We start from the raw sequence: 13,051 nt of genomic DNA on the forward strand, positions 1-13,051 counted from the left end.
AGGGCTTTTGGGAAAGAAGGAGGAAATGGAAGCGTCGTGTCCCCGATGGGCGGGCCATGGGAGAATAAGGGTGCGAGCGTCCCGCTCGTCCGTGTCATGTCTGTGTCAATACAAACACAGTCTAAATTTAAGTCAGAAATAGATCGACCACGGACAAAAGGCGGACTGACGTCCGTCTGCTGTCGCGAGCCATGACTTATGTCGGGCACGTCCATCACGCGCCGGACAAAATGGGGTCGTGCATCGAAGTTGGCCTTAGCCCTCCCCTTCTAGGAAGGGGTCATAAGATGCTTTGCATTCCAAACTGAAACAGTGCGCCGGAACTCTGCATAGATTTCAGGCCGGAGGACGGACGGCGATGACTACGAGGAGATGGTGGAAGCGGCGCGACGGCAGCGATGACGCCGACGATCTCGTCCCCATGGACACCCAAGGCATGTACCATCGTGTGCGTACCTCCTTTCCTCCCACCCTTTTGCTTGGATTCCAGCCACCCCCGATTTCCTGAACCCCTTTTCGCATTTGTTGTCGTCCTCGTGATCTGCGCGCAGAGCAGGAGGAGCTAGTCCGTTCCCTGGAGCAGAAGCAGGTGCACCAAAGCCGCCGTTGGAGGGTACGTATCGCCGCCAATTACCGACCCGTTCGACTTAGGGTTTGGAGGTCTTGCCATGGGGAATGGTTCTATTCAGTTTGATCTGGTTCTCACACTAAGCCGTTGCTTCTTGATTGGGCAGCACGTCTTTGCGGGATTCCTCCTGAGCTACACGGTCTTCCTCGTCTACTCCAGCTTCCACCATGCCTGGTCTCCCTGGGAGCTGGTTAGTTGCTTGAGGCTATTATCTTAATTCTTTACATGGTGTTCACTTTTTATCAGTGATGATTTCATCCAATGTTCAATGCCACTTTCAACTGGTGTAGAGCTTAGCATTGGCATTTGGCAGTATACATGGTAAGTCAGTTTTGTGTGGATTGGGGTTTGGTAGCAGCTACTAGTTGGATTTTGTCCATTGAAATAACAGAGTTTTCTTTAATAGCACATGTATTAGTGCTCTGTAATTTTATCTACACTCTGAAAACATTCACTAGTACAACAGTGCTTAACCATCATAATCCCCGAAATCATGATGTATGTTGCATGTATTAGTGAATTTATTTTGGAACGATCATGTCTTTATGTATTGTTGTCTGACTCATTCTGCGCAAATGAACAGCGATACCATGCTTACTTTATGGAAGATTTGCCTTCGCCGATGGTCATCGTTGCAGGTAACAGTGGTTACTGAATATTTACAGCTGGTAGCATAAACAAGACATCGTTGCAAGGCATTGTTCTGCATACAACATTCACAACAGCTTACACAGTGTCTGCATGTTACATTATTCAACCTTTAAACACTGAGAGTTCATACTCGCTCAAGGTAATAACATTGCATCTTACTTTTGTGAAAGCGACTGAATTATATATGTCCGATATCAGGTCCCTGCATCACCAGGGGCTTCTGTGAACACCCAGATAGTATATCACACGATCTATTACACTTGCTCACGAATTCGAGTATCAGGTGGCGATTACAAGCACTGGTACATGAATGGGAAAGGGGATCGGGAAGGGAGAGGAACAGAGAGCCGCCGCCGCCGGGTGCCGTGATTCACTGGATGCCTTGCGCTCCTGTGCGTGTGACCTTAAGTAGCTGGTTAGGTCACACCCACTCTGGTCCTTGGTTCCGCGGGAGCGAGGCCGTGTGGTTGACGAGGGAAGGGCCTGGGGCGGTAGCGGGCCTGACATCCCCTCCTTCTTGAGAGGAGGCTTGACCCCAAGCCTCGGCCGCCGGAAAACGTGCTTCTAGCTCCTTTTTGTCTTCCCAGGTGTCGTCGATCTTGGTTCGATCCGACCAGCGCACCAACACTTGTTCGACCATTTGCTTGCGCTTCCAGCGAGTGTCGAGGATGGCTTGAGGCACAACTGGCACATCAGAGAGAACAGGAAGTACTAGCTCGACTGGCGTACCTGGGAGCACCGCGCGGCGCAGCATGGAAACGTGAAAGACGGGGTGGATTTTGGCTTGCGGAGGCAGCTCCAGTTTATACGCCACCTCGTTGATCTTGCTGATGATGGGAAAAGGACCATAGAACCGAAATGAGAGCTTGTGATTAGCTCGTTTCACCACTGACGTCTGGACATAAGGTTGAAGTTTCAGAAACACCATGTCACCCACTTCCAAACTGCGCTCAGATCGCTTCCGATCAGCTTGTTGCTTCATGCGAAGCCGAGCACGCTGCAAATGCTGTTGCAGCAAATCCTGAATGACGGTGCGCTCGTCCAACCAGGAGTGAAGTGACGGCATTGAGTACGCTGTAGTGGTAGTAATCCCCCAATGTCGGGGTTCATGCCCAAACATGGCTTTGAAAGGAGTCATGCCAATGGAAGAGTGGGGGGAAGAATTATACCAGAACTGAGCGAGGGGAAGTCAATGACTCCATCGCTTTGGGCAAGCGTGAGTAAAGCAACGGAGGAAGGTTTTGAGGCATTGGTTCACTCGTTCAGATTGCCCATCCGTCTGGGGATGGTTGGCGGTGCTCAAGCGCAGTTCAGTGTCGGCATAGCAAAACAACTCTTGCCAGCAGTGGCTTGTGAAAACCGGATCCCGGTCAGAGACAATGGCATGAGGAAACCCATGAATCGGGTAGATGCGTTGCATGAACAGCAGGGCCACGCGAGAAGCGGTGTATGGGTGGGCACGAAGTAGAAAATGGGCAAACTTAGTCATCCCATCGACCAAAACCCATATGCAGTTATGCTGACCTGATTGAGGCAATCCATCGATGAAGTCCATTGTTATCATATCCCACGAGGCTTGTGGTACTGGGAGAGGTTGCAACAGCCCCGGCGATGCCACCCTTTCAGTTTTCGCTTGTTGGCATATTTGACAGCACCTGACATATTGCTCAATGTGAGTCTTCATCTTCGGCCAAGCAAACAGCCTGCGGATACGCTTATAGGTCACTGGGAACCTGGAATGCCCTCTGACTGGACTGTCATGGAAGGCTGTCATAATTTTTTGCTGTAGCTCTGTGCTGCCTCCAAGCCATATACGATCCCTGAAACGGATGATGCCCTGCGCTAGGGTGAACCGATTTTTGGGGTCAGGTCTGATTGCCAATTGTTCCAAAAGCTTTTGGGCTTGCGGGTTGCAGTTATAGCTTGTGAGCACATCTTCAAGCCATACTGGCTGACAAGAGGAGATCCCAAACAGCGTTTCTGCTTTGGGCAACCTAGAAAGAGCATCAGCGGCTCCGTTCTCCGACCCCTTGTTGTAGACAATGCGGTACTGCAACCCGAGGAGTTTAGTGAAGGCCCGTTGTTGCCATGGAGTAACCAACTGCTGTTCTTGCAGGTGAACCAAGCTGCGCTGATCTGTTTTGATCACAAATTCTGCCGACTGCAAGTAGGGACGCCACTGATCGACTGCCGCAATGATTGCGAGATACTCCTTCTCATATGTGGACAGCCCGCGGTATTTCTGACAGCGATTTGCTCATGAATGCAATTGGATGCCCATCTTGCTGTAGGATGGCACCGATGCCCACGTCACAAGCATCCGTCTCGACTGTGAATGGTTTCTGAAAATTGGGTAGTGCCAGCACCGGTGCCGAGATCAATCCCTGCTTGAGCACCTGAAAGCTCTGTTCGGTGTTGTCAGTCCAGACGAACGGAGAGCCCTTCTTCAAAAGATTGAACAAAGGTCGAGCCAGCACCCCAAACTGACGCATGAATCGCTGATAGTAACCTGCCAGACCCAAAAACTGCCGAACTTCCTTGACGTTTGTTGGAGTTGGCCAATCACGAACTGCCTGAATCTTGGTAGGGTCCGTGGCCACCCCGTCCGCGCTGATGACATGTCCCAGATAAGATATGCGTTGCTGACCAAAGGCACATTTGCTCATCTTCACCTTCCATTGGTCACGCCGGAGCAGGCTGAACACTTGTTGCAGATGCTGAACATGGTCAGAGTCTTGCTGAAGACAAGGATGTCATCGAAAAATGCCATCACACACTCTGATAAGCGGATGTAAGGTTTCTGTCATACCCCCATTGAAGGTGCCCGGCGCCCCAGCCAAACCAAAGGAGACAACCAGGAACTCAAAATGACCGGTATGGGTTTGAAAGGCTGTCTTGTACTCCTCCCCCTCTGCCAAACGAATCTGATGGTAGCCTGCACGTAAATCCATCTTAGAGAACCACCGAGCACCATGCAACTCATCCAATAACTCCTCGATCACCGGCACTGGGTACTTGCCCACCACTGTCATTGCGTTCAAGTGACGGTAATCGATGCAAAGCCGCCATGTTCCATCCTTTTTCTTGACCAGAATCACCGGTGACGAGAAGGGACTATGACTTTTTTGAATGATGCCTTGAGCCAACAGCTCCTTGACTTGTTTCTCAATTTCTGACTTGTGCTCGGGTTTGTAACGGTAGGGTCTCAAATTCACCGGTTGTGCTCCGGGCATGAGTGGGATGCGGTGATCGCACGCGCGCCTTGGTGGTAAGCCTTTGGGTTCTTTAAAGATGTCCTTGAACTAATCAATTACTGCCTGGATGTTGCCTGGGGTCGGGGTGAAGATCTCATCGGACTCGCAGACCTGATACAATTGCACTACCTGTGCCACTTCCCCCTGTCGTTGCAGAGACTACAGCTGCATACTGTTGATCTCCGTGCAACTTGCAACTCCCTCTACCTGACCCTGAAGGTGCACGGTTCCTGCCGAAGTGGTGATCCAGAGTTGCTTGCCGCGCCAATCCACATTCATGGGGTTGTGCTCTTCGAGCCAATCCATGCCCAAAATTGCATCGTAAGCGCCCAATGAAAGAATCTTCATATCAGTGATGAACTCATGCTCCTGAATAGACCAACGGCACTTGGGTATGTGAGACACGCAGCAAAGCTCACCCCCATCGGCTACCTTGACTCGGCAAGGTCTGGCGAGGGGGTGTCACCCCTAACAGAGAGGTTGCCAATTGGGCGTCGATGAAGGATGTTGAACTGCCAGAATCCACCAAGAGCAGGATAGCGCGACCTTGGAGCCACGCTTGGAGTTTGATGGCCTTTGGAGGAGTGCCACCCGTGAGGGCTTGCCTTGAAATTGCCATCACTATTTTGAGGGGAGCATTCTGAAGCTCCTTGCTCCCGTCCATGCCGAAGAGCTCCAGCAGTTCTTCGATGACGTGAAGTTGCACGCTAGTGGGGCATGTGTGGTCTTGCCCCCATCGTTCGCCGCACTTGAAGCAAAGCCCACGGGCTCGCCGATACTCGCGTAGCGCCTTGATCTTGGAGTCGTCGCCGCAGCTAGTGTCGCCGGTCCGACGCTCGGGCGCAGTCAGTGTCGTAGGAGGCCGCCCCTGTGGGGGTGGTGGCGGTAGCGGCATGCGTATGCCCGCATGCGCTCGCGTCGCCAGGTCCGCCGCCCGAGCCGTGGTGGGTTGACGGGGCCGCTCCCATGTACCGCCGTCTGCCACTTCCTCTTGCAGCAGTGCTAGCGCGCATGCCGTGTCCAAGTCAGGCGGTCGTTGCACCAGCACAATCGCCCGTATGTCCACTCGAAGCCCCTCCACAAAACGAGTGAGATAATAATAAGGATGGATGGAATCAGAATAAGTAGACAAATGACTGATGATTTGCTCAAATCGCTCAATGTAATCTGCCACAGTTGTTTGTGCAAGCGTGTAAAATTGGCGGATGAGTAGCTGATGGCGATCTCGGCCAAAACGAGTGCACAACAAGGAGGAGAAAGATTCCCAGTCGAATTCAGAGAGTTTCTTCTGAATCGACTGCAGCCACACTGAGGCCGTGCCCGAAAAGTTGAGCGTGGCCATGGGAACCCAGAAACTCTCTTGAATCGCAAACATATGGAAGTACTGCTCGCATAACGTCTTCCAGAGGCGTGGGTTCTCACCAGAGAATTGGTGAAACGCAATCGATCGATGGGTCTGGCCGATCCCCACGAGCAGCTGACTCGCATGCGCATAAGGAGACGGCAGAGCCGCGGGAGACAGGGAAGCGGACTGACCGTTGGCCGGGGTGGACACCGACGCTAACGCCGGTGCCAAACCCCGTGGTGGAAGTCGATGCCGTGGTCAATCGACCCGAGGGCGTCGCCCTCCGCGCTCTTGCTGGTGCCGACGTGGTCACGCAGAGGCGCCGGGGGAGCAGGTGGCGGCGGCGCGCGTGCCGCCGCGGGCTGCCCTTCTGTAGTCGGAGCCGGTCGTGTCTGTTGAAGCTCGGCGACCGCGACCGCGACCGCGAGCTGGTCCACGCGCTTCTCCAGATCCGGCCGCTACTGGGCCAGATCGTCGAGCTTGGCGGTGTGGCTGCTGATGTCGGCGTGGATTGCGTCGAGGGAGCCCGTGAGCTTGTCGAAGTAGTCCTTGAAAGACGGCTCCATGGCAGAGATCCGGTCCTTGATCGACTTCTGCAGCCTGGTCTCGATCAAGTGTGCCAGGACGCGGATCAGAGGCTCTGAATACCAGATGTTAACACCCAGATAGTATATCACACAATCTATTACACTTGCTCACGAATTCGAGTATCAGGTGGCGATTACAAGCAGTGGTACACGAATGGGAAAGGGGATCGGGAAGGGAGAGGAACAGAGAGCCGCCGCCGCCGGGTGCCGTGAGGTGCCGTGATCCACTGGATGCCTTGAGGGTGCCGTGAGGTGCCGTGATCCACTGGATGCCTTGCGCTCCTGTGCGTGTGACCTTAAGTAGCTGGTTAGGTCACACCCACTCTGGTCCTTGGTTCCTCGGGTTGGGCGGGCTTCCTTCGCCTGGCGGGCCGGGCCCCGAGCAAGGCCGTGTGCTTGACGAGGGAAGGGCCTGGGGCGGTAGCGGGCCTGACAGCTTTGCTTGTTATTGCCACCAATCTACAGCTAACACCCCTCAAATGTTCTTTTACCTTTCCATTGAGGTTTTAGTAAGCTCATTTTTTTAATCCGAAAACCTTAGTACAGTTGTTGTACGGTAATTTTCATTTATATCGAAAATATGTACAAAGCTAACAACAGCAAAAAAAGTTCATGAAGGTTTCCAGCTCTAGGGAAATCCATATGTAACAATTGGTCTAAATCAAATGTGACTATCCGATGACTGAAACCTTCCTTGTACTTGCTCTTGACTCTTATCTGTACAAGTTGTAAGTCATATCTGATTAAAAACCTCCAAGACTGAATTGATGGGTTTGGGGCGTTGAATATCTTGGAGTTTCTCTGCATCCAAATGTGCCAGCACCCCATAATAAGAATATCCATTGCAAACATGGCAGGGAGAGAGTTTGAGGTGAGCATCAGTTCATCTAAAACACAGATCCCTCTTCTTCTGTCATTGGTAGTGTAAGTTCCTTTTAAGTAAAAGGATGATATCAGGAAAGATTGCATCTGGTGCGCCTGGCAGTACCGTTATGATCAATTCATTCATGTAGGCTTATTTGCTGCTCCCTCTCATCCGTATGATTGTCGCTGCTTTAGTACAATTTTGTACTAAAGTTGTATTAAAGCAGCGATAATTAATTTGAATCGGAGGGACCGAGGGAGTAGTATTTTATTCCAAAACATCTGGAACAAAATATGTTACTAAAGCTGGTCAGGCTGGTCGTAATGGGGAGTATCATATATTAGTATCATGCATATGGTACTACCTCCCTAAAGCATAGTACCATACATTAGTATCATATAGTACTTTATTTAGTGACATGTATGACACATACTAGCATAACATTTATTATGATACGGTATCATGATATGATCCTCAGCCGTCTCTTTTTCATTTAATTATGCGTCACCTCATCAAAATTGCCTAGTCGGCATGCATGATACTAGCTATGACACTCCCATTACGACCAACCTCATAGTGGGAGTAATTAGCTACTACCTCCGTCTCGGTGAATAAGTCATTCGCGTAGTTCTAGGTTGACAATTTAACTATCTAAATATGTATTATATGTGACAAAAGATATATATTTAGAAACTACATCCGTGTATAAGGCTGGTTGTAATGGGAGTATCATAGCTAGTATCATGCATGCCAACTAGGCAACTTTGATGAGGTGGCATAGAATTAAATGAAGTAAGAGAGGGTTGAGTATCATATCATGATACTGTATCATAATAAATGCTACACTAGTATGTGTCATGTATGGCAATAAATAAAGTCATATATGATACTATCATATGATACTATGCATTAGGGAGGTAGTATCAGACTAGTATCATATGCATGATACTAACTTATGATACTACCCATTACAACCAGCCTAAATCTAATGATATACTTTTCATGACATATAACACATATTTAATTCCTCAAATTGATGACCTAGAACTACGTGAATGACTTAGTCACCTAGACGGAGGTAGTAGTAATATAGCGCATCCCAAGGTAAGTTTGCTTATGTGTTAACTAGTTAATGAGGTGTTTGTGGCAACATTAATATGTTACTGTAACATAACACACCTCAAGACAAAATGAGTCTACATCTAAATAAATGAAAGTTTGCATGATACCACACATATGTTACTCTCTGCTATGACCAGCCTAATGTACACACAAGTAGTTTAACCCCTCCTCGTTTCAATGATGTATGATTGTGAGTAATGCAGATTGGATAGCTGCCCTTGCATGCTTATTCGCAGTTAAGGGGCTACTACAAGCATCCAACTCCTCCAAGAAGTGGATTTGGTATTCATTCTATGTTGGCATGGCGGTTGCCATCTTCTGGACATACTACCTCTTGAAGTATGTTATCCTACAAACAATTCGTATATCCTTGTTATCTCAGAACGTAGCATATCAGGCTAATGCTGCTCCAGCCATGACCTTACTGACCAACAGCATATAGAGCTTATTATTCAGTCATATGTTTGTTTCTTCTCCCCTGCAGGTTACCAATGATCCGATGGGATGTAGTGTGGCTCCCGCTTGGCCCTTTTGATGTATGTTTACTTTCTCCTCCTTTGACCTGCTTTTCTGAATTCACGAGTGATAACATTCTCGTCTGTTACATGTCTTGTTTGGCAGTGCTTCTGCATCGAGCCTCTATGTGGACCATACGCTAATGAAGTCGATGCAAGATATCAGCACCTTGAGGGGCTACATGTACAACTTCAAGTCCCTGTGATGCTAAGCATACTTCTCGTCTGGGTCTTGCACTTGGCTGCACTGTTTACATGGGATACCCCATCATTCGTTTCTACTTGCGACCTCTCGTTCTCGATTTCAGAACGTCAAGTCAAAATTAGTATACTAGTCTAGTTTCCCCGCAAAAAAGAAGAAGTATACTTGTCTAGTTGCTTCAGCCTTGCGTATGAATTATCGCTGGTTGCCTCACAGTAAGGAAAACTGATACGAATCATCTACTTTTCAATGGCTGCTTGTTCATCACTCTTAGCTAACTTAGACCAACTCCAACGGACGACCCCAACCGTTTTGTCCGTTTTGGTCAGGCAAATGGGCGGTGTCCGGCTGTTTTCTTAGCAGTGCGCCCAATGCGGCAGACGCATCTGGTCCGCCACGACCGACCAGAGGCCAAATGTAGACACCTTTTGAACTGAACATTGCACATTGCAAATAGTTTGACACAAATAAGTTAAACATTGCAAATAGTTTCAAATTTGAATAAAAACGCAATCAAATAGTTTTACAGCCCAATCGAAATTGTCTTTGAATGCATGGAAAGAAAATGAGCCAATATATCTACTGGTTGTCAATGTGATTTCACATGTGCTTAGGGCCAGTTCTTTTGTTAGCTTTTTTGGACTTTCAGAATAAGCTGCCCCCTATCCAGCTTATTCTAGAAGCCCAACCAAAATTTTCTTTTTAGAATCCTACTAGTCAAGTCTTAACTACCAGGCTTCTAAAATAATAAATTTGGTTGGGCTTCTAGAATAAGCTGGGTAGGGGGCAACTTTTTGCAGCTTGTTCTAGAAGCCACCAAAAGAACTGGCCAGTGTGCTCAACCAAGATGTTTTGGAGTTGAAAATGAGTATGCCAATCATGAATTCCACGATGGAATTGGGTGAACTCTTCAAACAATGTCGGTTTTTGGTGCCCAGGCATAACATTTTCACCCTGATATTCAAACCCTCTTCAAACATTGTCGGTTCTTGGTGCTCAGGCATAACATTTTCACCCTGATATTGAAACCCTTGGCCGTTGCTGTAGATGTAGACATCGCGCTCATCCTCAACGATCATGTTGTGTATGATCACATAAATAGTCATCACCTCCCAAAGCTTCTCGGTGCTCCAGCCTCCATGTTAGTGCAGGGTGCCAAATGATACCCCATTGATATTGAAGCGCACCAAAAGCATGCTTCACATCTTTCCTAGTAGTCTCTTGCTGCTAGGCAAATCTCCGTCTCTTCTCTTCATATTGTCTTTACAAGAATTGACCACTAAGGATAAATACCGCCAGCTAGTTAGTATCCCTTGTTGTAATGGTGACCATTGATCTCAAATTCGACCTCTGGGTAGTGGCCTTCTGAAAGCCTTAGGAACACTGGAGAACGCTGAAGCACATTAATGTCATTGTGAGAACCAGCCATGCCGAAGAAAGAGTGTCATATCTAAAGACCTTGTGAAGCCATGGCTTCTAGTATGACAGTTCAACCTTTGGCATGCCCCTTGTACTGCCCCTGCCAAGCAAATGGATAGTTCTTCCACTTCCAATCCATACAATCTATGCTCCCAAGCATTCCCGGAAAGCATTTATTTGCATTGGTCGCCAACAACCGGGTTGTATCTGCGACATTTGGCTCTCTCAGTTACTCGGGTCAAACACTGCCACCACGGCCTTGCAGAAATTGTACATTGATTTGAGACATGTGGACTCACTCATACGTACGTACTCATCCACAAGATCACCCGGAGTTCCATATGCTAGACAGAAACTTGTTGGTTTGTATGGTGCAGGACAAAAACTTTGGCTGTAGTGCGCGATTTTACATTTTTTACTGGAACGACAAATAGTTCTGATTCCTTCTGCACTGTCTTGCTGTACAAATTGTTTATTTTTCCTAATTTCGGTAGAATTTTTGGGGTACCATAAGTATGGTGAATGTTCAGATTGCTACAGACTGTTATGTTTTTGACAGATTCTGTTTTTGATGCATAGTTTGCTTGTTTTGATGAATCTATCAATTTCTATCAGTGGATTAAGCCATGAAAAAGTTATGTTACAGTAGACACAATGCAAAAACAAAATATGAATTGGTTTGCAACAATACTTAGAGTAGTTATTTGCTTTATTATACTAACGGATCTTACCGAGTTTTCTGTTGAAGTTTTATGTGGATGAAGTGTTTGATCGAGGAGGTCTCGATATGAGAAAAAGGAAGAGAGGCAAGAGCTCAAGCTTGGGGATGTCCAAGGCATCCCAAGTAAATATTCAAGGAGACTCAAGCGTCTAAGCTTGGGGATGCCCCGGAAGGCATCCCCTCTTTCTTCAACAAGTATCGGTATGTTTTTGGATTCGTTTCGTTCATGCGATATGTGCAAGTCTTGGAGCGTCTTTTGCATTTAGTTTTCACTTTTCTTTTATGCACCATGCTGGTATGAGATAGTCCGTGGTTGATTTATAGAATTCTCATTGCACTTCACTTAAATCTTTTGAGTATGGCTTTATAGAATGCTTCATGTGCTTCACTTATATCATTTGAAGTTTGGATTGCCTGTTTCTCTTCACATAGAAAACCGCCATTTGTAGAATGCTCTTTTGCTTCATTTAAATTTGTTAGAGCGTGGGCATATCTTTTGTAGAAAGAATTAAACTCTCTTGCTTCACTTATATCTATTTAGAGAGATGTCAGGAATTGGACATTCACATGGTTAGTCATAGAATCCTACATAAACTTGTAGATCGCTGAATATGATATGTTTGATTCCTTGCAATAGTTTTGTGATATAAAGATGGTGATATTAGAGTCATGCTAGTGGGTGGTTGTGGATTGTAGAGACACTTGTGTTGAGGTTTGCAAGTCCCGTAGCATGCACGTATGGTAATCGTTGTGTGACAAATTTGAAGCATGGGGTGTTTCTTTGATTGTCTTCCTTATGAGTGGCGGTCGGGGACGAGCGATGGTCTTTTCCTACCAATCTATCCCCCTAGGGGCATGCGTAGTAGTACTTTGCTTCGAGGGCTAATAAACTTTTGCAATAAGTATACGAGTTCTTTATGACTAATGTGAGTCCATGGATTATACGCACTTTTACCTTTCCATCATTGCTAGCCTCTTCGGTACCGTGCATTGCCCTTAATCACCTTGAGAGTTGGTGCAAACTTCGCCGGTGCATCCAAACCCCGTGATACGATACGCTCTATCACACATAAGCCTCCCTATATCTTTCTCAAAACAGCCACCATACCTACCTATTATGGCATTTCCATAGCCATTCCGAGATATATTGCCATGCAACTTCCATCATCATCATATACATGACTTGAGCATTCATTGTCATATTGCCTTGTATGATCGTAAGATAGCTAGCATGATGTTTTCATGGCTTGTCTGTTTTTTGATGTCATTGCTACGCTAGATCATTGCACACCCCCGTACACCGCCGGAGGCATTCATATAGAGTCATATCTTTGTTCTAGTATCGAGTTGTAATATTGAGTTGTAAGTATATAAAGTGTGATAATCATCATTATAGAGCATTGCCCCATAAAAAAAAGAGAGGCCAAAGAAGCGTAAATAAAAAAAGGGGGCCAAAGAAGCCCGCCCAAAAGAAAAGAAAAGAAAAGAAAAGGGGCAATGTTACTATCCCTTTTCCACACTTGTGCTTCAAAGTAGCACCATGTTCTTCATACAGAGAGTCTCTTATGTTGTCACTTTCATATACTAGTGGGAATTTTCATTATAAAACTTGGCTTGTATATTCCAACGATGGGCTTCCTCAAATGCCCTAGGTTTTCATGAGCAAGCAAGTTGGATGCACACCCACTTAGTTCCAGTTTGAGCTTTCATACACTTATAGCTCTTAGTGCATCCGTTGCATG

The 13,051-nt window shown here is 47.1% G+C and overlaps 1 protein-coding gene across 1 annotated transcript; it reads left to right on the plus strand.

The window, feature by feature from the left end:
• Window positions 1-259: 259 nt before the first annotated feature.
• On the plus strand, window positions 260-9,436 carry LOC119276102. The gene is made up of 7 exons (XM_037557089.1): window positions 260-434; window positions 552-613; window positions 735-818; window positions 1,212-1,266; window positions 8,656-8,791; window positions 8,937-8,988; window positions 9,074-9,436. The coding sequence occupies exons 1-7, from the start codon at window positions 359-361 to the stop codon at window positions 9,305-9,307; spliced, it is 699 nt and encodes a 232-aa protein (XP_037412986.1). The 5' UTR covers window positions 260-358; the 3' UTR covers window positions 9,308-9,436.
• The last annotated feature ends 3,615 nt before the right edge of the window (window positions 9,437-13,051 follow it).

This window comes from Triticum dicoccoides, chromosome 3B (assembly GCF_002162155.2).
Source record: "Triticum dicoccoides isolate Atlit2015 ecotype Zavitan chromosome 3B, WEW_v2.0, whole genome shotgun sequence".
NCBI classification, from domain to species: domain Eukaryota; kingdom Viridiplantae; phylum Streptophyta; class Magnoliopsida; order Poales; family Poaceae; genus Triticum; species Triticum dicoccoides.

Bases quoted from the DNA above. Each gene is read 5' to 3' on its own strand.
- LOC119276102 (XM_037557089.1), top strand. From the start codon at position 359: ATGACTACGAGGAGATGGTGGAAGCGGCGCGACGGCAGCGATGACGCC. The intron at 614-734 runs GTACGTATCGCC...TTGATTGGGCAG, and splicing joins ACCAAAGCCGCCGTTGGAGG to CACGTCTTTGCGGGATTCCT. The intron at 8,792-8,936 runs GTATGTTATCCT...TCTCCCCTGCAG, and splicing joins TGGACATACTACCTCTTGAA to GTTACCAATGATCCGATGGG.